Here is a 25,743-nt window from a genome sequence, read left to right as displayed (position 1 = left end):
TGCTACATAGCCACTCTTGGTGATGGACATTGAAGTCTCCTACCCAGAGTACATTCTGCGTCCTTGCTACGCTCAGTGCTTCCTCCAAGTGGTGATCAAAATGGAGGAGTACTGATTCATCAGCTGAGGGAGGGCAGTTGGTGGTAATCAGCAGGAGGTTTCCTTGCCCATGTTTGACCTGATGCCATGAGACTTCATGGAGTCCAGAGTCGATGTTGAGGACTTCCAGGGCAACTCCCTCCCGACTGTATACCACTGTGCCGCCACCTCTGCTGGTGTGACAGGACATACTCAGGGATGGTGATGGCAGTGTCTGGGACATTGTAAGGTATGATTCCGTGAGTATGACTACGTCAGGCTGTTCAAATCCCTCCGTGGCCTCTCCCCCGCAACCATCTTCATAACTTCCCCAGCCATATAACCCTCAGAGATATCTGTGCTCCTCTAATTCTGGCCTCTTGCGCATCCCAAATTTTCATTGCTCCACCACTGATAACTATGCCTTCAGCTGCCTAAGTCCAAAGATTCCCTCCCTCTGCGCCTCTCTACACCTCTCCTTTAAAAGAAAGACATGCATTTATATAGCACTTTGTAAGACCACCAGACGTCTCAAAACACTTTACAGCCAATGAAGTACTTTTGAACTGTAGTCCAGTGTTGTAGGAATCGTGGCAGCCAAATGTGCGCACAGCAAGCTCTCACAAACAGATAATCTGTGTTTTTTTTGTGATGTTGATTGAGGAATAATGGATATTGGGGATAACGCCCCTGCTCTTCTTTGAAATGGCAACATGGGATCTTTTACATCCACCTGAGAGGGCTTACGGGGCATCGGTTTAACGTCTCCTCCGAAAGACAGCACCTCTGACAATGCAGCACTCCCTCAGAATGTCAGCCTAGATTTTTTGTGCTTAATTCCTGGGACTTGAATCCACAACATTCTGACTTAGAGGACAGAGTGCTACCAACTGAGCCACAGCTGACACAAAGTCAAAGTTGCTCCTTAAAACCTACCTCTTTGACCAAGCTTAGGGTCACTTGTCCCTAATATCTCTTTATCTGACTCAGTATCAATGCTCCCGTGAAGTGCTTTGGGGATTTCTACTATGTTAAAGGCTCAAGTAGAGAGGGAAAGGTTTTTGTTCAGGTGGTCGAGCAGATCTAGTAAGTTATATGTCAGTCAGTATTTAAAGTCAGACAGACAGCTGATTAGCATGGAAACAGTCATGGAATGAAGTGGTAGAGGTAAAGCTGGGACTAGACTGCTCATATGTCAAATATATTGAAGTGCATCTGTCGGATTTCAAGGCATGAAAGTAGGACAAGAAATTATGAGGGAAATAAAGAGTCAATAGAATCAACAATAGAAGCAATGGAATTGACTAGGTTTCTGAAAAATGTTGGAACTTCTTTGTGTAGCATTCCCTCTGTTGCGCTCCTCCCTCTTTTAACCAGTTTTGTTTTCTACTGGGTCTCAGGGATTCAACTAAAATTGGCTAGCATTACAAGGAAGTAAATTGAGCCAAGAAACACTCGTGACAGCAAAAAAACAGATTTGGCAAATTGAAGTAGCAGTAAACACACCTCTCTCTGACTAAGCAGGGAACCTCTTCGCCATCTAAAACCATTCAGAAATAGCAGACGCTCCCTCCAACCCATCCCTCCACAGATGTAGAAAGATTCAGCCATCAAAAAGGATGATGGAATTAAATAAAATTGCATGAGAGAAATTAATTAAAACCTCATGGCATTGTAATCTCCAAATAGTTTTTTTTTCCCCTGCTAACTGCAAGCAGCCAACTGGAAGTGATTCAAAGCACTGTGCCCGAGGACACAGGTAGGGCGTGTCCTAGCACGCACTGTATGCACTAAAAGATTTGAAGGAAATTGCACAATTGAAGGTATGAGGAATCCTTACAATTAACATAGATTTGGGACAGGAATGGTAGAGATTTATAAAACTAATACTAACTAAACATGTAGGCACAGATTAAATAGGAGGGTGATCCTTTGCTTTGCAACTGATTAAAAGAAAGATTTCCATTATTTCAGCGGAGGTGCAAAGGTTAACTACCTTTCCAGCACAGTCTCAGTAATATTGAGACTTGAACTCACGTGGCTTCAAGGCCCTAATTACTTCATCTTAGGGAACATTGGATAATAATAAAGTGCCTCAGCTTTGCTTTTGCTGCTTGTGACTCCTTCAGAATTTTAAGAGGGTGTATTATAACTGTGTGACATACATCCAGAATTCCCGACATAAATCGGGCCTATTTTATATACAATATATATTACATATTAGCATGCATTTTATTAAATGTATTTTTGCACCAATGGAGTATTGTCTATTACCCGAGTTACTCAACACACATAGTCATAGCATACTGTATGATGTACATAAGCTATAATATTCCCTGGCCGATAATGTAATACCTGAGAAAAAGCTGAAGGTCCTAAATCTATCTTGTGCACCAAGTGTTTTTTTGCTGGTTAGTAACACCCCTTCATTCTGGAACAGAACGTCGTAAATTCAATCTGTATTGCAGAACTTGATATAACCCATGGTACTTTTCTGGTACTGAGGGAATGTTGCAGTGGTAAAGGTGCTATCATTTAGATAACATTAAAATGAAGTTATATCTGTTCAGGTGAACATTCATGATGCAATTCCACTATTAATAGAAAAAGCAGAATGTTCCCATGTGATCTTCCCTCAATATACCACCAAAAACAAATGAACTGCAGTTTGTTTCATTGCCATTTGTGAGATCTTGCTGTGCACAGAACAGCTGTTACAATTAGCTACATAATATCAAAGTCATACTTGTGAGAAGTTTGTGACAAATGTGATAAGGCACAGTATAAATGCAAATCTTTCACAAATTATGTTTTAGTTTATGCTGTCAGTTAAATATTTTTCATTGTAGTGAGGAAAGGAGGACCTGTGGGTTTGAGATGGATGTAAAATGATATGCCAAGTCAATTAAGTCAAACTTCTCTGGCAGACTTGGTGACACAGTCCCTAAAAGTGCTGACTCTTCATTGGTACATAAGTTGATGACATCAGTTGTCCTTATTTGACAGCAATCAGTAGCAGATCCATCTCACCGCCCCACTGTCCATTGCTTGTCAAGTGATGCTGACTTCCACTATAGCATCCCAATCGCTGCCCGAGTGGAGATCAGCTAGCTCAGTACATGTTGGGGATGAAGCATGGAACCTTTATGTCAGAAGACTGGGGTGTCAAGTTCCACTTCAGAGATATGAGCACATAATCTAGGCTGACAGCCCAGTTGAGCACTGTCGGACGTGCTGTCTTTTGGTGATTAGACATTAAATGACCACACAGTCTGAGGCCCCGTCTGCCCTCTCAGGGGAAGTATAAGATCCCAAGGCACTATTTCAAAGGGGAGTTCTCCCTGGTGTCCTGGCTAATATCTATCCCTCAACCAACATGACCAAATTATCTGGTCATTATCACATTGCTTGTGCCAACTGGCTGCCGCATTTCCTACATTACAACAGCGACTACACTTCAAAGGTACCTCACTGACTGTTAAGCACAGTGGGGCATCTCGAGGTTAGCAAAGGCGCTACATAAATGCAAGTACTTTCTTCCTATTTTGTACGGCTTTGCACAACATTTGATGGTGTCTTTACATAAGGTCAACATCCAATGCACTCCAAAGATAATCCAATGTCTGACATGCCAGGAGCTATTTCATGGTGATATTATCTAATCAGCAGTTTGGTCTGCTTTTTCTCAGCTCTGTGGTACTGGGAACAAGGATTTACAGCAAATGTAATACAAATACAAACTAACAAAGCAGCAGTTTTGAAAACTCACCTAAAAGATTCAGGTGCATGCAAAACTGACCTGAGAATAGTTTCTGTCGTGCAGCAGTCTTCATAAGGGATACGGTATCCAATCTCATGACCCACATTTAAGTCTAGTTCATCTGCCACACGCTGCGCCAAACACATGGCAGACAGGCTGTGAGGCTGCGTGCAGACCACCATGCCATGTTGGTACTGAACCGAGAGTGCATACTCAGCACACCACTGGGAAATCTAATGAGGTAAAACAACAATATAAGCCAGATATTAACTTTTAATTCTGTAATTCATACAAGCACCTTTTACGGATTGCTGTGTCACACGCAACTTGCAATAAAGTCAATATTTTTCTGGAAATTACTACAGAAAATAAAATGAAACTCTTACTTGATTATGTAACATTTAGGCTTCGCAAAAATATTAAACTTCTTTTGCGACTACAAAGATATGAAATGGTAGCGTGGACTTATTTTATTCTTTCATGGGATGTGAGCATCGCCGGCTAGGCCATCATTTGTTATCCAGTCCTAAGCGTCATTGAGAATGTAGTGGTGAGCCGCATTCTTGAACCGCTGCAGTCCATCTGCTGTAGGTACACCTACCGTGCTGTTAGGGAGGGAGTTCCAGGTTTTTGACCCAGCGACAGTGAAGATTCAGCAATATAGTTTCATTTTCAGGATGTTGTGTGGCTTGGATGTGAACTGCAGTTGGTGGAACTCCCATGTGTTTACTGCCCTTGTCCTTCTAGGTGGCAGAGGTCATGGCTTTGGAAGGTGCTGTCGAAGGTGGCTTGGTGAATTGCTGCAGTGCATCCTATAAATGGTACACACTGTTTCCATGGATGTGTTGGTGGTGGAGTGCCAATCAAGCGGGCTGCTTTGTCCTAGATGGTGGCGAGCTTCTTGAGTGTTGTTAGAGCTGTACTCAAGCAGGCAAGTGGAGAGTATTCCATCACACTCCTGATTTGTGCCTTGTAGATGGTGGATGGCATCTGACCTCCTCTTGCAGCCACAGTGTTTATTTGGCTGGTCCAGTTATGTTTCAGGTCAATACTAACACCCAGGATGTTGATGGTGGGGGATTCAGCAATGGGAATGCTGATGGAGAGATGGTTAAATTCTTCCTTGTTGGAGAGAGTCATTACCTGGCACTTACATGGCATAACTTGCCACTCATCAGCCCAAACCTGAATTTTGCCCAGATCTTGCTGCACACAGCAAGGACTGCTTTAGCATCTGACAAGTCTGAAATGGGACTGAACAATCATAGTCAGATTCGACTCTCTGTAGAGCAATCCAAATCAGTCCCACTCCCCTGCTCGATCCCAGTAGCCAAAGAAGATCATTTTCCTCAAGTGCCCATCCAATTTTCTTTTGCAATCATTCTTCATCTCTACTTCCACTGCCCTCGTAGCAGCGACTTCCAGGTCATTACCACTCACTGTGTAATTTCCCTGCATCTCTTGCCCAAAATCTAATATCTGTTTCCCCTTAGTCCTTCTACCAGCAGCTAATAGAAACATAGAAAATAGGAGCAGGAGTAGACCATTCGGCCCTTGGGACCTACTCCGTCATTCAAAAAGATCATGGCTGATCGTCTATATTCAGTACCCTGGTACCGCTTTCTTCCCATATCCCTTGATCCCTTTGGCATTAAGAAATACATCCACCTCCTTCTTGAATATATTTAATGGCTTGGCCTCCACTGCCTTCTGCAGTAGAGAATTCCACAGGTTCGTCACCCTCTGAGTAAAACATTTCTCATCTCAGTTCTAAATGGCATACCCCATATCCTGAGACTGTGACCCCCTGGTTCTGGACTCCCCAGCCATCAGGAACATCCTTCCTGCATCTAGGCTGTCCAGTCCTGTTAGAATTTTATAGGTTTCTATGAGATCCGCTCTCATTCTTCTAAATGTGAACAGCTTTTCTTTGTCTACCTTATCTAACTCTGTTATAATCTTGTACACCTCTATCAAATCTCCCCTCAACCTCCTTGCTCCAAGAACAACCCAGCTTCTCCAACATAACATTGTTGCTAAAATCCATCATCCCTGGAACCATTCTGGTAAATCTACTGGACACAATATTCTAGTTATAGCCTAACCAGAGCTTTATAAAAGTCCAGCATAGCTTCCCTGCTTTTGTACGCAATACCTCTCTTATAAGAACATAAGAAATAGGTGCAGAGTAGGCCATTTGGCCCCTCTAGCCTGCCCCGCCATTCAAGATGATCATGGCTGATCTGCCCCAGACCTCAACTATTCTTTGTGCCAGCTCCTCATATCCCTCAACTCCCTGATATTTCAAAAATCTATCTACCTCCTCTTTAAATACTTACAATGATTTAGCCTCCACAACTCCTGCGGTAGAAAATTTTTGATATTCACTACCCTCTGAGAGAAGAAATTCCTTTGCATCTCAGTTTTAAATGAGTGTCCCCTTATTCTGTAACTATGTCCCCTAGTTCGAGATTACCCCATTAGTGGAAACTAGTGAAAACTATTTATGGAACCCAAGATACCATATGCTTTGCTAACGACTATCTCAATATGTCCTGCCACCTTCAAAGATCACATAAACCTCCTAAATATGATTTAGTCTATATTGCCTCTCCCTAACCCTTGTGAAAATGCATTACCTCACACTTCTCTGTATTAATTCCATCTGCCTCTTGTCTGCCCATTCTGCTTAACTTTCTTGGTCCTGTTGCAATCGATTTTTTTTTAAAATTCATTCACGGGATGTGGGCGTCGCTGGCCAGGCCAGCATTTATTGCCCATCCCTAATTGCCCTTGAGAAGGTGGTGGTGAGCTGCCTTCTTGAACCGCTGCAGTCCATGTGGGGTAGGTACACCCACAGTGCTGTTAGGAAGGGAGTTCCAGGATTTTGACCCAGCGACAGTGAAGGAACGGCGATATAGTTCCAAGTCAGGGCGGTGTGTGACTTGGAGGGGAACTTGCAGGTGGTGGTGTTCTCATGTATTTGCTGCCCTTGTCCTTCTAGTTGGTTGAGGTCGCGGGTTTGGAAGGTGCTGTCGAAGGAGCCTTGGTGCATTGCTGCAGTGCATCTTGTAGATGGTACACACTGCTGCCACTGTGCGTCGGTGGTGGAGGGAGTGAATGTTTGTAGATGGGGTGCCAATCAAGCGGGCCGCTTTGTCCTGGATGGTGTCGAGCTTCTTGAGTGTTGTTGGAGCTGCACCCATCCAGGCAAGTGGAGAGTATTCCATCACACTCCTGACTTGTACCTTGTAGATTGTGGACAGGCTTTGGGGAGCCAGGAGGTGAGTTACTCGCCTCAGGATTCCTAGCCTCTGACCTGCTCTTGTAGCCACGGTATTTATATGGCTACTCCAGTTCAGTTTTCGGTCAATGGTAGCCCCTAGGATGTTGATAGTGGGGGATTCAGTGATGGTAATGCCGTTGAATGTCAAGGGGAGATGGTTAGATTCTCTTTTGTTGGAGATGGTCATTGCCTGGCACTTGTGTGGCGCGAATGTTACTTGCCACTTATCAGCCCAAGCCTGGATACTGTCCAGGTCTTGCTGCATTTCTACACAGACTGCTTCAGTATCTGAGGAGTTGCGAATGGTGCTGAACATTGTGCAATCATCAGCGAACATCCCCACTTCTAACCTTATGATTGAAGGAAGGTCATTGATAAAGCAGCTGAAGATGGTTGGGCCTAGGACACTACCCTGAGATACTCCTGCAGTGATGTCCTGGAGCTCAGATGATTGACCTCCAACAACCACAACCATCTTCCTTTGCGCTAGGTATGACTCCAGCCAGCGGAGAGTTTTCCCCGATTCCCATTTCCCTGATGCCATACTCGGTCAAAGGCTGCCTTGATGTCAAGGGCAGTCACTCTCACCTCACCTCTTGATTTTAGCTCTTTTGTCCATGTTTGAACCAAGACTGGCGGAACCCAAACTGAGTGTCAGTGAGCAGGTTATTGCTAAGCAAGTGCCACTTGATAGCAATAACGACAACACCTTCCATCACTTTACCGATGACTGAGAATAGACTCAAAAACAAGAAATGCTAGAATCACTCAGCAGGTCTGGCAGCATCTGTGGAAAGAGAAGCAGAGTTAACGTTTCGGGTCAGTGACCCTTCTTCGGAACCCTTCCGAAGAAGGGTCACTGACCCGAAACGTTAACTCTGCTTCTCTTTCCACAGATGCTGCCAGACCTGCTGAGTGATTCCAGCATTTCTTGTTTTTGTTCCAGCATCCGCAGTATTTTGCTTTTATATTACTGAGAATAGACTGATGGGGCGGTAATTGGCCGGGTTGGACTTGGCCTGCTTTTTGTGTACAGGACATAACTGGGCAATTTTCCACATTGCCGGGTAGATGGCAGTGTCGTAGCTGTACTGGAATAGCTTGGCTAGGGGTGCGGCAAGTTTTGGAGCACAGTACTATTGCTGGAATGTTGTCAGGGCCCAGTATCACATGGAGTGAATTGAATTGGCTGAAATGGTCGAAGTGCCAATAATGTCTCAATCTTTGCTCTTAAAATTTACAACATGATCTCAACTGTTTGATGCGATAGTCTTATGACACATTCTAGTCAATGTTATCTAATATTTAACAGCCGGTTTATTGTTTGTATTGTATTTATTGTGAACACTATTTGATCTTCATTTTTAATTGAAAGCAACCTTCTTTTTCCAAGTGAAAAGATATGATTCTGTTTTTGTGAGAGGTCATTTACCTCCTCACCTTCAAATTACTTCTTACCTCTGAACACCTTGGGCACACAATACCTGGTCCACCAATGTTATGCTGAACAGACTCCCTGGGGACTAGCACCAGAAGAATAATGATTCCCTTGCATTTCCATTTCATCCCTCTCGGCAAGTTATAGGCCCTGCCTAATCCCTATGGTTGCACAGCTGAGACAACAAATGTATTGGAGTGCAAACAAATAAAAGTCACATTTTATGCCTTTTGCTCTGTGGCAATGTGCAAAGTGCAATGTAACAACCCACAACCACCCCCACACTCTCAGTGCATGATTGTTATGGGGTAGGATAATTTTTTTTTTTTAGAGATACAGTACTGAAACAGGCCCTTCGGCCCACTGAGTCTGTGCCGACCATCAACCACCCATTTATACTAATCCTACACTAATTCCATATTCCTATCACATCCCCACCTGTCCCTATATTTCCCTACCACCTACCTATACTAGGGGCAATTTATAATGGCCAATTAACCTATCAACCTGCAAGTCTTTGGCATGTGGGAGGAAACTGGAGCACCCGGAGGAAACCCATGCAGACACAGGGAGAACTTGCAAACGCCACACAGGCAGTACCCAGAATTGAACCCGGGTCGCTGGAGCTGTGAGGCTGCAGTGCTAACCACTGCGCCACCCCAATAATGACCAAATGCAACTTCAAAATGGGCTGTTACTTGTTATGGTGAAAAGGCTGTTTAAGGCTTCTGGACTGGAAGGAGTTAACTAGATTTCTGCACTATCATTGACATAATGGATGCTATTAACCTGTAACATGCAGTAAACTAAAACCCAATAATAGCTCCAGTTCCAATAACATGATTTGGTCACTGCAGCCTGTGTTTGGTACTACTGTCCAGAAGCCCACAAGATGCTAAGATAAACTGCAGGCAGAATGAAACCGCTTCCCACAATCTTCATCAGCTTACAATGCAGGCTGGAGTGTGTTCAGAGAACACAATCTCAGGGCTCTGATGACACAGATAAATCATTCAGGCTTTTCTCTTGCAGTTTAGCACCATCATCTGAAACCCTTGATGTATATCTTGCAAACAGCAACACTTTGGCAGCAGTATATTAAGAATGTTGTTGTAATCTAGAATGCACTGCCTGAAAGGGTGTTGGAAGCAGATTCAATGCGAACATTCAAGAGAGAGTTAGTATCAGTACTAAAGGGAAAAAAGCAGGAGTGGGATTAGCTGTACCAAAGACCTGGCACAGGTCCGATGGACTGAATGGCTTCCTTCTGTGCTGTATCATTCTATGATTCTATGTATACAGACGTGAAAAAGGCCCAAGACCTCAAGGAGATTGTTTCCACTGCCACCTCTAGAGGAAGAATCAGCCATGAAAGGGTCCATAGCAGAAGGACAGATACTGGCCAACGAAGTGATTTTGTTCTCACTGGCCTGGATAGAACTGCTCTAGCTGCTGGGAAAAATATAGTAGCCAAACACAAAGTCCACTGAAAATGAACGTTCTGCATTAAATTCAAAGAAAAGCATCCTCTGTGAAGAGATTAGGCATGGGGAAATAGAGTTGATGCGCTACATTTGGATTTTCCATCAGCATTTGATGACCTATTGGAAAGACAAAGGTCCAAGGTAAAGTGGCAGAAGGCTAAAGGTCAGAATTAATGAGTAGATATAGTTGAGTGATCTGAGTTGCGCCTTCTCTTGTTCTCCATATATGTAAATAATCTAGATACGAACATGGAGGGAATGGTATCTACATTTGCTGACATCATCAAAATTAGTAGGCAATGTAAACTGTGAAGAATTGAGAGGATTGCAGGAGGACAGATGTGTTAGGGAAATGGACTGATACGAAACCTACAGTTGAACACAGATAAATACAAAGGGCCAGAATTTGCAAAGCAAGGGTGTTCATGGCTGACCTCAAAGTAAATCTTGCCGAGAGATCAAATGACCTCTCTGGTGAGAATTTCACCTCTATCACCATGCAGTGGTACTGCAACTGTGTTCTTTACTAGGCATTCCTAGCTTGGAGATGCAGTGATGTCATCAGGCTATCCAAGCAGCCAATCACATTGGAGTATTTTCACAGAACACCCCCCCCACCCCAAACAAGAAACTAAAAGCAGTAAAATAAAATCACTTTTAAAATGCTTCAGAGAGCAATTTCAAGATTGTGACACATACAGAGGGTGAAGGTACAAGCTAAAATATTCCGAAAAACCTTTTATAAAAGAATGACAAACAATTTAGCTTCAAAAATCTACGAATTAATCAATTAACAGCACTCCACGATTATAAAATTATTTTTCAGAGCAGTTCTGTTCTGTATCAAATTTTACATCACATCACTGTTAAAATCCCAAATACACCCGACTGAACAAGGTGTAATTTTTTAAAAGGGTTTCTAACAGCGATGGAGTGTGAAAGTTGAAATTCTCGCTGATTTCTGATTGCCGGTTCTGGGAGGTCCACATTGTGGACTATTTCAGAACCCTGAGTGACAGACTGCAACTTCAGGATTTCCATGCTAATCTGTCGTATGCCCCACATTCTGAAGTTGAAGTTGCAATCAGTCTTAAAGGCACAATGACGGCGAACATTGATAGCTGTGCTGTAATACATTCTAGGAAAATTCCAACGGGAATATTCTCCCTGGAATAAAAAAATAGAGGTCTAGAGATATAATTAAAAGATAAGATTTCAGGTGAGAATCCATAAAAATGGCAAATTTAATTCTGAGTTCAATATACAAGGCCAATGAACACTGTGGAAGTGATAATGAACCCAACAAGGCATAAGTCAGGCTGCAACTGGAGTGCTGTGTGCAGGTTTAGGCATCATGCTCTAACAAGGATGTCAGAGCCTCGGAAACAGTGTAACATATAGATTAATCAAGACATGACCAAGGAAGAGAAAATATAATTATGATGTCAGACTTAACCATTTATAGCCATATTTATGGCACCTTAGAAGATTCGACAAAATTTTATGGAAATCTTCAAACGTATTAATAACTTGAAAGAGGGAATTATGGCAGATTATTTCTACCGGTTACTGAACTGGCAGTATATTTTGGGAAGAAGCTAAGGATTAGTACGGAAAAGGGAGAGTGAGAACATTTTTCAGGCAAAAGATTATTAGGATATAAATATGGAATATTCTAAGCATAAGTATTAAAGGTGTGTCAATTAAAATATTTGAGAAGGAATTAGATAAACTTTTGAAGAGCAAAAATATTAGCAGGTACAGGGAGAAGAGATTCGAGTAGGTAACTAGTGGGGAGCTTTACCAACAAATGCGCAAAGTCTAATGGCCGCCTCTTATACGAAACCTCCTTGATTATATAAATTGGAATAGTAAAATTTGGCATCAATTAGTAAGCTACAACGATGACTGGTGTCACATTTGGGGCACTGGTGCTGTACTGAAGTTATAGTGTTAAGTCAAAGCAGAGGGAGTTTCAATCTACATTATAACACAGACACGCTGGTGCTTATCTGAGGTGTAAAAAGTAGGAAAGATTAATTCCATTCCGTTTCCCAATAAAGATACGAGCTTTCAGACATCCAGAGTTTTAGTAATGCATTTTGTATTTTAACATCACCAGTTCAAATGTTGTGTGACCAACAATCAGAGCTAGTGCTGAATGCAAGTCTCTGCAAGGCTCAGCTCTTCTCACTTGAAACACGAATCTGAGCACAAGCTTCAGCCAGGTCGAGCTATAGTAGGATATACAGCTCAAGTGATCGTTACCATCAACCAATGCATATTGTTTCCCTAACTTCAAGAAACTTACAGCATTTACGTAAATAGAATTGAGGTACAGATCAGCCACGATCTAACAGGATGGCAGAACAGGCTCAAAGGGCTGAATGGCCTACTCCTGTTCCTATGAATGAATTATTTCTGTCCCAGATGTTATGCAACCAATGCTAACCTAAACCTATCTTTGTGCATTGAACAGGTTACTTAATCCTCTCCTACTTGATATCAGTAATATTACTCAACCAATTACTAGTGACGGAACTAAAAAACAGGAGAAATAAAACACGTCACATCACAACCAAATAACAGATAACAAGCATGCTGCAAAAGCTCTGAAAATATCTTTGCAAGGGGTGATAGTGTGTTTTTTATTCTTTCATGGGATGTGGGAGTCACTGGCAAGGTCAGCCCATCCCTAATTGCCCTTGACAATTGAGTGGCTTGCTAGGCCATTTCAGAGGGCAGTTAAGAGTCAGCCACATTGCTGTGGGTCTGGAGTCATATGTAGGCCTGATCAGGTAAGGACAGCAGATTTCCTTCCCTAAAGGAAATCAGTAAACCAGATGGGTTTTTAACGACAATCGATGATAGTTTCACTGCACCATTACTGAGACTAGCTTTAAATTCCAGATTTTCATTAATTAATTGAATTTAAATTCCAACAGCTGACATAGTGCCTCTGGATTATTAGCTCAATGACATTACCACTAAGCCACCATCTCCTCATTGTGGTACTAGCACGAACATTACCTTTAAATTCCATTCTTCAACGACATCATCTAGAGAGGCAACCTTGCTCCCTTCACAGCTTACCATTTTCAACTCAAACTGGATTCCTCACCTAACCCCACCTCCAATCTCACTTCAAAGAACAAAGAAAATTACAGCACAGGAACAGGCCCTTCGGCCCTCCAAGCCTACGCCAATCCAAATCCTCTATCTAAACCTGTCGCCTATTTTCTAAGGGTCTGTATCTCTTTACTTCCTGCCCATTCATGTATCTGTCCAGATACATCTTAAAAGACGCTATCGTGCCCGCGTCTACCACCTCCGCTGGTAATGCGTTCCATGCACCCACCACCCTCTGCGTAAAGAACTTTCCACGCATATCCCCCCTAAACTTTTCCCCTTTCACTTTGAACTCGTGTCCCCTTGTAATTGAATCCCCCACTCTGGGAAAAAGCTTCTTGCTATCCACCCTGTCTATACCTCTCATGATTTTGTACACCTCAATCAGGTCCCCCTTCAACCTCCGTCTTTCTAATGAAAATAATCCTAATCTACTCAACCTCTCTTCATAGCTAGCGCCCTCCATACCAGGCAACATCCTGGTGAACCTCCTCTGCACCCTCTCCAAAGCATCAACATCCTTTTGGTAATGTGGCGACCAGAACTGCACGCAGTATTCCAAATGTGGCCGAACTAAAGTCCTATACAACTGTAACATGACCTGCCAACTCTTGTACTCAATACCCTGTCCGATGAAGGAAAGCATGCCGTATGCCTTCCTGACCACTCTATTAACCTGCGTTGCCACCTTCAGGGAACAATGGACCTGAACACCCAAATCTCTCTGTACATCAATTTTCCCCAGGACTTTTCCATTTACTGTATAGTTCACTCTTGAATTGGATCTTCCAAAATGCATCACCTCGCATTTGCCCTGATTGAACTCCATCTGCCATTTCTCTGCCCAACTCTCCAGTCTATCTATATTCTGCTGTATTCTCTGATAGTCCCCTTCAGTATCTGCTACTCCACCAATCTTAGTGTCGTCTGCAAACTTGCTAATCAGACCACCTATACTTTCCTCCAAATCATTTATGTATATCACAAACAACAGTGGTCCCAGCACGGATCCCTGTGGAACACCACTGGTCACACGTCTCCATTTTGATAAACTTCCTTCCACTGCCACTCTCTGTCTCCTGTTGCCCAGCCAGTTCTTTATCCATCTAGCTAGTACACCTTGGATCCCATGCGCCTTCACTTTCTCCATCAGCCTACCATGGGGAACCTTATCAAACGCCTTACTGAAGTCCATGTATATGACATCTACATCCCTTCTCTCATCAATCAACTTTGTCACTTCCTCAAAGAATTCTATTAAGTTGGTAAGACATGACCTTCCCTGCACAAAACCATGTTGCCTATCACTGATAAGCCCATTTTCTTCCAGATGGGAATAGATCCTATCCCTCAGTATCTTCTCCAGTAGCTTCCCTACCACTGACGTCAGGCTCACCGGTCTATAATTACCTGGATTTTCCCTGCTACCCTTCTTAAGCAAGGGGACAACATTAGCAATTCTCCAGTCCTCCGGGACCTCACCCGTGTTTAAGCATGTTGCAAAGATATCTGTTAAGGCCCCAACTATTTCCTCTCTCGCTTCCCACAGTAACCTGGGATAGATCCCATCCGGACCTGGGGACTTGTCCACCTTAATGCCTTTTAGAATACCCAACACTTCCTCCCTCCTTATGCCGACTTGACCGAGAGTAATCAAACATCTGTCCCTAACCTCAACATCCGTCATGTCCCTCTCCTCGGTGAACACCGATGCAAAATACTCGTTTAGAATCTCACCCATTTTATCTGACTCCACGCATAACTTTCCTCCTTTGTCCTTGAGTGGGCCAATCCTTTCTCCAGTTACCCTCTTGCTCCTTATATATGAATAAAAGGCTTTGGGATTTTCCTTAACCCTGTTTGCTAAAGATATTTCATGACCCCTTTTAGTCCTCTTAATTCCTCTGTGTCCATCCCTGGGGGTCCAGATGGTGCTGGGGGGCGGGGGGGCGAGGGAGGTGAAGACAGTGGAGAAAACTTTCCCCCAGCCCAAACAACTTACAACTGCATTTTCTAAATCTTAACAACCAGGTCTTTGGACTGGAATTCAAAACTTCTGCAAACATTCATTCGCTCAGTCACTTCCTCACATCCACCTTTGATGCCTTTGTCCCCAGCAAAACCTTTACTTCCCTCCCATCTTGGAAATAACCCCATCTTCACTGGGCGGCGCAGTGGTTAGCACCGCAGCCTCACAGCTCCAGCGACCCAGGTTCAATTCTGGGTACTGCCTGGGTGGAGTTTGCAAGTTCTCCCTGTGTCTGTGTGGGTTTTCTCCGGGTGCTCCAGTTTCCTCTCACAAGCCAGAAGACTTGCAGGTTGGTAGGTAAATTGGCCATTATAAATTGCCCCTCGTATAGGTAGGTGGTAGGGAAATATAGGGACAGGTGGGGATGTGGTAGGAATATGGGATTAGTGTGGGATTAGTATAAATGGGTGGTTGATGGTCGGCACAGACTCGGTGGGCCGAAGGGCCTGTTTCAGTGCTGTATAACTAAACTAAACTAAAACATCACTCCAACAAGTCCAAGAGGCACAGACTTAAGCACTTCTGGCACAAAACTGGTTCAGCCATCCATCAGTGCGTCTGGGTGGCCTGCAGACACTGCTTGGGCCTTATTGTCCTCTGCCAAAATTGCCCATTACTTCATCCTTGAGAACCAGTCTTTTTAAACTCGATTCACTGCCCTCTCCACCCTCACCTCTAACAAGATGAGGAACTCATGGGCTTCTTTGTTACTAAAACTGGAAACATCCTTTTAGCTGCCTCTGCTGCTTGCTCCTTTTCCTTGCCCACCAAGCCAAAGTGCCCTCCAATCTCTCCCTGCTCTAGCTCTGAACCCACACTTTTCTCTAGTTTCTTTTTTCCTACCCCCTGCTCCCTTCACTCCATTCTGCCTAAACTACTGATCACCCAACTTCCGTTCCTGGCCTCCATGTTAGTTGACATTGTAAATGGTTCCCTCTCATCAGGTATTTCCTATCTGCCGTTATCACTCTTCCTTAACCCCATGTTTGTGCAAACGAGCACACTCCAAGCTTCCATGCCTTCACAAAGTTCTTAAAAGTGGGGCTGTCCTCAAATCCATGACAAATTTTCTTGTAAGTCCATGTTGGAGTATAATGTGGAAAAATGTGAGGTTATCTACTTTGGTAGGAGGAACAGATGTGCAGAAATGGTAAGAGATTAGAATGTGTAGATGTACAAAGGGACGTGGGTGTCCTCGTCAATAAGTCACTGAAAGCTAGCATGCAGGTGCAGCAAGCAATTCGGAAGGATAACAGGATGTTAGCCTTTCTCTCAAGAGGATTTGAGTACAGGAGTAGTGAAGTCTTGCTTCAATTGTGTAGAACCTTGGTTAGACTGCACCTGGAGTACTGTGTGCAGTTTTGGTCCCCTTACCTTAGGAAGGATATTATTGCCATAAAGTGCAACAAAGGTTCACCAGACTTGTTCCCAGGATGGCGGACTGTCCTATGAAGAGAGATTGGGGAAACTGGGCCTGTATTCTCTAGAGTTTGGAAGAATGAGAGGTGATTTCATTGAAACCTACAAAATACTTAAAGGGATAGACAGGGTAGATGCAGGTAAGATGTTTCCCCCGGATGGAGAATCTAGAACCAGGGGACACAATTTCAAAATAACGGGGAAGCCACTTAGGACCGAGATGAGGAGAGATTTCTTTACTCGTAGGGTTGTGAATCTTTGGAATTCTCTACCCCAGAGGGCTGTGGAAGCTCAGTCATTTAGTATGTTTAAAGCAGAGATTGACAGATTTCTAAATACCAATGACATAAAGAGATATGGGGATAGTGCGGGAAAAAGGCACTGAAGTGGATGATTAGCCATGATTGTATTGAATGGTGGAGCAGGCTCAATGGGCCGAATGGCCTACTCCTGTTCCTGTGTTCCAATCAGGTTTCTGCCCCTTCTACAGCAATGGAACAAGCTTAACTGAAATCAGAAATGAAATCCTCACTATCTCTACACCCCTTGACATGGTTAGCCACATCATCCTCCTTGTACAACTCAGCAGGAATATCCTTGCTTGGTTCCACTCTTGACTATATGATCATAGCTAGATCATCTCTAGCAATGGCTTCTCCCCACCCCGCATCATTACCTCCAGAGTCCCCCAAGGGTCTAACCTAGTCCTCCTCCTCTTAATCTATATGCAGCTCTTAGGTGACATCTTCTACAAGCATGCTGATAACACCCAGTGCTACCATCTCTCACGACTCCTCCACTGCCTCTGTGCTGTCAGACTGATTGTTTGATTTTCAGTCGTGGATGAGCTGTAAGTGAAACACTGGGAAAACTAAAGCTATCATTGGCCCCTGCCAGAAACTCAGTAATCTCACCAGTGATTCAATTCTCTTTCCTGACTACTGTCTTAAGTTGAACTAGGCTGGTCACAAGCTTAGCTTCATATCTGGCCCCAAACTGAGCCTCTCACTCCATATCCTCTCCATCACAAGGACATCACCTGTCTTGCCCTAATCTCAGCCCAACTGCCACTGAAACTCGCATTCACGCCTCTGTCACCTTCAGACACATCTATTGCAATGCCCTTTTGGCCAGCCACTCATCCTCCACTCTTTGTAAACTTCAGCTCATCCAAAACTTTGCTGCCTGTATCCTACCTTGCACAAGGTTCCGTTCTAATATCACCGACTTCCCTGCTGACCTACATGGCTTCCAATTCTCCAAGGCCTTCCATTTAAAATTCTCATCTTTGTGTTTAAATCTCTTCATGGCCTTGACCAAAAATATCTCTGTAATTCCTTTCATCCCCTACAACTGCTCCACAACTCTCCATTTCTCTGTGTCTGGCCTCTTGTGCATGCTTCTTCCCTTCACCCCAGCAGTGGAATCAGTTGTCTAGGCCCCATGGCCTAGAATTCCCTCCATAAATTCTTCCACTTTTGCACTTCTCTCTCCTTCTATAATACTAGCCATAAAACCTACTACTGGCCAAGATTTTGGTCACTTCTGCTATTACCTCCTTCGTTAACTCTGATTATGCCTCTGTGACGTGCCTTCAATTCTAACAGCCTCAAAAGGATTTAATCATAGATATATACAAGATGGGAAACAGTACAGAAAATGCAAATTCACTTCAAATTAAATTGTGTCAGACAATCAACAGGACATAACTAGTATAAGGTAAACTTAGACTGACATCAAGAAGCTTTTCAAACAACAGTGTGTGAGTGAGTGGATGCAAAAAAAAAACCTGGATTTATTTTATGGTATAAATGGAGGAATGGAGGGGATTCTAGTTTGAATGAGTTAAGATAGGCCCTATCTTATCCACATATATCTCATGAAATCAGGGTAGAATATACCCTTATTTAAAAAAAAGTAAAAATATAAATTAACATGAACTAAGTCTTCTTCTTCTTTGGCCTCATTGTCTCGAGAGACAATGGGAAAGCGCCTGGAGGTGGTCAGTGGTTTGTGGAGCAGCGCCTGGAGTGGCTATAAAGACCAATATTAGAGTGACAGACTCTTCCACAGGTGCTGCAGATAAAATTGTTTGTCGGGGCTGTTACACAGTTGGCTCTCCCTTTGCGCTTCTGTCTTTTTTCCTGCCAACTGCTAAGTCTCTTCGACTCGCCACACTTTAGCCCCGCCTTTATGGCTGCCCGCCAGCTCTGGCAATCGCTGGCAACTGACTCCCACGACTTGTGATCAATGTCACAGGACTTCATGTCGGGTTTGCAGACGTCTTTAAAGCGGAGACATGGACGGCCGGTGGGTCTGATACCAGTGGCGAGCTCGCTGTACAATGTGTCTTTGGGGATTCTGCCATCTTCCATGCGGCTCACATGGCCAAGCCATCTCAAGTGCCGCTGACTCAGCAGTGTGTATAAGCTGGGGATGTTGGCCGCCTCGAGGACTTCTGTGTTGGAGATACGGTCCTGCCACCAGATGCCAAGGATTCTCCGGAGGCAGCGAAGATGGAATGAATTGAGACGTCGCTCTTGGCTGACATACGTTGTCCAGGCCTCGCTGCCGTAGAGCAAGGTACTGAGGACACAGGCTTGATACACTCGGACTTTTGTGTTCCGTGTCAGTGCGCCATTTTCCCACACTCTCTTGGCCAGTCTGGACATAGCAGTGGAAGCCTTTCCCATGCGCTTTTTGATTTCTGCATCGAGAGACAGGTTACTGGTGATAGTTGAGCCTAGGTAGGTGAACTCTTGAACCACTTCCAGAGCATGGTCGCCGATATTGATGGATGGAGCATTTCTGACGTCCTATCCCATGATGTTCATTTTCTTGAGGCTGATGGTTAGGCCAAACCTGTCGATGAGACTCTGCAGACACTCTTCAGTGTGAGATGTTAAAGCAGCATCTTCAGCAAAGAGGAGTTCCCTGATGAGGACTTTCCGTACTTTGGCCTTCGCTCTTAGACGGGCAAGGTTGAACAACCTGCCCCCTGTAAGCTTCAATAATAGTCCCTATGCTTCATGCACTCCATTTCTGCCACAGGCAATGTTAATGGAATAAGTGCTTTCAAAAATCTAGTACATAATCTTAAAAAGGAACTTAACACAGGGAATGTGATAAAAATTGTATGTGCAAACCTTAACCTCTGTTAGAAGCACAGGAATTGCTAGACAAAGACCAAAGGTGCATTTTGTTTGTCTTCTACCAGCCTAGTAGTCACATGATACAATGGAGTTGTTGACTTTTCAAATCAATTGATCTCTTGCAATTGGTCTACCACAGACTCAGACACGAGGTGAAGAAAACATCAGCTGGAGAGCTTTGGCAACCATTAGGTTCTACCCAAGTATGCTACACTTACCATATGTCATGTGTCAACTTATTTGAGTGCTAAACAATCAGGAATTAAATTTTAGTCTCCGGATCAGCTACTGATAGAAAAAAAACACAAATGCTATTTCCACAAGCCATTCCTAACACTCTTCAGCAAAGACATATGAATTATAAATAAATAGAGGAGTTAACACTAGTTTTTTTATTTTTTCATGGGATGTGGGCATCGCTGGCAAGATCAGCATTTGTTGCCCATCCCTAATTGCCCTTAACAACTGATTGGCTCGCTAGGCCATTTCAGAGGAAAGTTAAGAGTCAACCACATTGCTGTGGGTCTGGAGTCACACGTAGGCCTGACCAGGTAAGGTCACGACCCTTTGAGAGAAGTAATTTCTCCTCATCTCTGTTCTAAATCTGCTACCCCTTATACTAAAACTATGACCTCTCTTTCTAGATTGCCCCACAAGAGGAAACAGCCTCTCTCCGTCTACTTCGTCAATCCCCTTAATCATCTTATATACCTTAATTAGATCTCCTCTCATTCTTCTAAACTCTAGAGAGTAAAGGCCTAAACTTCTCAATCTTTCTTCATAAGACAAACCCCTCATCTCTGGAATCAATCTGGTGAACCTCCTCTGAACTGCCTCCAGTGCAACTACATCCCTCCTCAAGTAAGGGGACCAAAACTGTACGCAATACTGCAGGTACAGTCTCACTAATGCCTTGTACAGTTGCAGCAACACTTCCCTACTTTTACACTCTATTCTTTTAGCAATAAATGCCAAAATTCCATTTGTCTTCCTCATCACCTGCTGTACCTGCATGCTAGTTTTCAGCGAATCACGTCCGAGGACACCCAGATTCCTCTGCACCAAAGCACTCTGAAGTTTCTCTCCATTTAGATAATTTGCCTTTCTATTCCTCCAACCAAAATGGATAACCTCACACTTATCCACGTTAAACTCCATCTGCCAAATTTTGGCCCATTCACCCAAAAGTTTCCCAATCTTCCAGCCTGGTTTATACTGTGCCCCACTGCGGAATTACTGTTTGGGGACATTTAGATTACTCCCACCAGGGACTTCTTTCCCTTGCTATTTCTTATTTCTACCCGGACTGATTCTACGTCTTGATCTCCAGTGCCTACATCACTAGTGAACCAAATGGGCTTTTATGACAATCGATAATAGTTTCATGGCATTATTACTGAGTCGAGCTTTCAATTCTAGATTAATTAATTGAATTTATTAACCAATTGAATTTAAATTCCACCAGCTGCCATGATGGGATTTGAAACGTGTCCCCAAGGCACTAGCCTGGCCCTCTGGATTACTAGTTCAGTGACATTACCACTATGCCGCCATCTCCCCAGCAAGTTCTCACATTCAGCATTTCTAATCTTACTCTGTCTCCATATTGGGATCAATTCAAATTGGTCCCTCCTAAAACATGTGCAGTTTTCCATGCATTATTCTTCCTGGCAGGCTATTACTCAGGCTGTAAACACACCTATAAAAATGTATTACAAGTAATTTAACAAACAGAGCTCAATTCTTTTTTGTTGCCACATGTCAACAAAGGAGCATTCATCATGCAGTCCACGAGAGGAGGTGGATGAGAAAACTCCCGGAGGGGGAAAAAAAGGCAGAAGATCATTCAGCATATAGTCCTATTACCTCTGAACCTAGCAGAGACTGATGAAATATTAAAAAGCAAGAACTTGAAATAAAAGCAGAAAACTATGTACACTGCAGGTAAAAAAAAAGAGAAGCTAGATTAAAATTGGATTGAGACTGTGCATCAGATAGGGAAAGGAAATGTTGAGATTCTAGTCATGAAGGAAGGAAGAGAACAGGGTAAGGTCACTGATCAGATATGCTAACTAATAGCACAATGCAGACTGTTAAGAGGATTAAAACCCGAGATAAATATTTTTGTTCAAACTGGAAAGATTGAAAGTGCTGAATGTTATATAATGGTCTCTCAGTTAGGCAGTGAAAAAGTATTATATAGATAATTTGATCAATTTGCCCAGTCAGTTTTGCTGTTGTTGAGGCCTGCAACAGTTTTCTAACTTTTCATTTCAAGCTCTCACAAAAGGTTAACCTGTCTTTTTACAGATGCTAAGAGATTTGCGTTGTATGTCCAGCCTTTCGTGTTTTTAAACCTGATAGCAGAAACTTTCATCCCAGTAGCCAAGAGTCTTCAAAAAAAGTGGACAGTCTTAATCTGGTTCCTAGTGGGTGCAAGCTTATAGCACAAAATTATCCATGATTTTTCACATTAACAATCTCACGAGCGAGGAAGTGAATAAAGAGTGATGTGAGAAAGTGTACAGTTTAGTCATACAGCGGAAGATGCTCCAGGCTGGGGCTTGTCACATTTTGGCAGGAGAGACAAGGCATATTTACTTGACATCTCTGTACTGTGGATCCTGAAATGCTGCTTGCTAACACTGCCAAAAGTGGAAAGCTTCTCTGCCTGGCCACCTCCCTCTCTGCTATCAAAAACTTCATGAAAATTCCTCTTTTACTGTTTTTTTTCACCTTCCTTCCTTAACCCATCCTATGCAGCATTCCCAGCTGGCTATCAATCTGTAAAGCAACCAGGATGTCTCTTTATATGGAATGCATGTAGAAATTAAAGTCATTGCTGTTGTTCTATTACCACACATTAATGTGGGACAGTCTCTGCACTCCATCCTTAGATGTCATCTGTGTCTCAGTGGTAGCACTCTCACCTCTGCCAGAAGATTGTGGGTTCAAGTCCCACCACAAAGACCTGAGCACAAAATCTCAGCTAACACTCCAGTGAAATACTGAGGCTGCACTGTCGGAGGTGCTGTCATTTGGATGAGATGTTAAACTGAGGCCTCAACTGCCATTTCAGATATTGTAAAAGATTCCAAGAAATAGGGGAAAGTGCTGCCTGGTGTCCTGGGCAACATTTATCCCTTAACCAACACCACTAAACCAGATCATCTGATCACTTACTACATTGCTGGTTATGGGAGCTTGCTGTGCCTAAATTGGCTGTCACACTTCCTACATTACAACAGTGACTACACTTTATCTTCTGATTAGGCACTCTACAGCTCTCAGGGCTCAACATTAAGTTCAACAACTTCAGACCATGACTGCCATTTTCATTGGTTTCTTTTACCATGTACCAGACTTAAATTTGTTTTTCATACTTTTGCTTGCAGATACATCTGCTCATTATTCTGCCATTAACACTCTCTCTGGATAAATGTTTTGTCTTTTACTACGGCTATTACTACTCCCTTTTGTTCCACAACATCTTTGTCATTTAATCTCTCCTACCTTCCACTCTATCACAGACCTTCCCTTTTGTTCTTCATCCTCACCACCACTGCCCTCCCCCTTCACTTGCTCAAAGCCTATTACAGTCCTAACCTTTGCCAGTTCTGATGAAAGGTCACAGACCTGAAACATTAACTTTGTTTCTCTGCCAGATCTGCTGTGTATTTCCAGCACTTTCTGTTTTGATTTCAAAAGTATTTCATTTTCTGTAAAGTGCTTTGGATATCCTGAGGTTGTGAAAGGTACTACATAAAAGCAAATTCTTTCTTTTCTCAAGCTGCGGGGGGCTAGAGGCTGCAAAAGCATGGTGAGTTTTAATTAAGTTTTTGAAGGTAGGGAGGTAGCAAGCAAGAGAATGCTTTTCACATCTGACATCTTGGACCACAATAAAATACAACTCAACCAAATGTTTTTTTTGAAGTGAAGTGGGATAACTGTTCCCATTAACATATAGTACAAGGACTAGGGGACACAGATCGAAAGTTTTGGGCAAAAGTTGCTAGGGGAACATGAGGAATCTTTTTTTTTTACACAGCAGGTGGTAATGACCTGGAACTCGCTGTCCACAAGGGTGGTGGAAGCGGAGACAATCAATAACTTAAAGAGGAAGTTGGACTGCCACCTGAGAGAAAAAGACAAAGGGCTACGGAGTAGAGCTGGGGAGTGGGACTGGCTCTGTGGAGAGCCGACATGTACTCGATGGGCCTAATGGTCTCCTTCTGTGCCGTAAATGACATTCTGACTCTAAGAGGTTTATATAGACCAGCACTCCATCCCTCTCCCTGGCAACTCGCTGAGGCTGAACCCCTGTGTTGACTAAACTACATTGGCTCCCAATTGAGCAATGCCTCAATTTTAAAATTCTCATCCTTGTTTTCGAATCCCTCCATAGCTTTGGCCCTCTCTATTTCTGTAACCTCCTCTGGTCCTATAACCCTTCTAGATATCAGCACTCCTTCAATTCTGGCCTCTCGTGACTTTCAGCTCACTGCCTGGACTCTCAAACAATAATGACCATTTGGACAAACGTCAGCCGCCAGCACTGGTGGAACTGTATGCCATTAAAAATCACTGCTTTCAACAGAGGAGGAGAGAAAAAAGAAAATGCAAGAATAAACAAAACAATGACCTGTTGCCTTCTGCAGGACAGCAGACTAAAACTATTAGGTTTAAAATAGGCTTGTTATAGGCATATCTTGCAAGGGGAGATGGAGTAAATCATATGTTTATGTTGTGTTCATTCAGGAATCAGAATCTTGCAATTAAAAATAACATTGTGAAAGTTTAACTAAACGATTTGGCTTCAATATGTTGCCCATTTTAAGAGTAAACTCCTCAGTTTAGCACTGACCTGAGTACTTTTGCCACATCCCAGTTTTCCAGAAACCAGCACCACATTATTATTGACAAGGCTTTCCATGAAGTGGTACTTGATACTCCAGACTGGCAGAGCTTTTCTCCATTTTAGTAGCTCATAGTACCGCGAGGAAAAAGGCAAACCATCAAAAGGATTGACTTCTAGATCATCGCCTTCACAGTTCAAACCCTCGTCTTCATCATCATCTATCTCTGAGTTCAAACCATTCAGCTTTAAGGAGGAGACTGAGATGGAGTCGGCAGCTGGTCCACTGGCATCAGCCTCACTGTCTATCCTGCCAATTTCCATTTTGCTAAGTCACCTTTACAATCCAAGTGCTGTGTTCAATGCTGCAAAGAAACAAGGGAGATTAGAAACTAAAGACAATCAACAGAAGTGGCACAGCCTAACAGCCATGTAATCATACAGCTAGAGATCACACTTTTAGTTTGCTCTCAACTGTGGCCAGCCAAAGACTAGGTATGATTCACCAGTAAGAGAAAGCAGCAAACAGATTACCAAAGGTTTCTCTGATTCCCCCCAGCAAATCTTCATACAATGGTATGAGCAAGTTTCCCACCTGTTCACTCAACCAGGGATAATGCAGTAATGGTCCAGATTTTAAGGCAGTGTATAAGAATTGCAGTTGGTTTTGCTCTATAAAAATCAAGACTCGAATGAATGTAAGTGTGGATTCAGATCAAAATCCAGCACAGCCAGGTTAGGTTTTTGTTTCGTTAGAACATAAAGAGGAGGAGGAGTAGGCTATTCAGCCCTTTGAGTCTGCCATTCAATAAAATGATGGCTGATCTACTTCTACACTTTCCCGCACCATCCCCATATCCCTCGTTTCCCTCAGTGCCTAAAAAGCTATTGATCTCCGTGTTGAATACTGGCCATCAACAGCTCTCTGAGATAGATAATTCCAAAGATTCACAACCCTCTGAGTGAAGAGATTTCTCCTCATCTCAGTCCTAAATGGCCAACCCTTTAGTCTGAGACTATAATCTCTATTTCTAGACACTCCAGCCAGGGGAAACAGCCTTTCAGCATCTACCCTATCAAGCCCCCTAAGAATTTTATAACTGTCAACGTTCT

General features: G+C 43.2%; 1 protein-coding gene across 2 annotated transcripts in view; it reads right to left on the bottom strand.

The window, feature by feature from the left end:
- The window catches only part of LOC137368292 (putative pre-mRNA-splicing factor ATP-dependent RNA helicase DHX32), a 143,203-nt gene that overhangs the window by 112,202 nt on the left and 5,258 nt on the right, over window positions 1–25,743 (bottom strand). For both annotated transcript variants that reach the window (XM_068028715.1, XM_068028716.1), the window contains exons 2-3: window positions 24,640–24,995; window positions 3,878–4,071 (exon numbers count right to left, since the gene is read on the bottom strand). In XM_068028715.1, coding sequence (XP_067884816.1) covers window positions 3,878–4,071; window positions 24,640–24,954 — 509 coding nt within the window. In that variant the 5' untranslated portion in view covers window positions 24,955–24,995. The remainder of the gene's footprint in view (window positions 1–3,877; window positions 4,072–24,639; window positions 24,996–25,743) is intronic.

This window comes from Heterodontus francisci, chromosome 1 (genome assembly GCF_036365525.1).
Source record: "Heterodontus francisci isolate sHetFra1 chromosome 1, sHetFra1.hap1, whole genome shotgun sequence".
Lineage (NCBI taxonomy): Eukaryota > Metazoa > Chordata > Chondrichthyes > Heterodontiformes > Heterodontidae > Heterodontus > Heterodontus francisci.
This window is presented reverse-complemented; position numbering and strand designations above follow the sequence as displayed.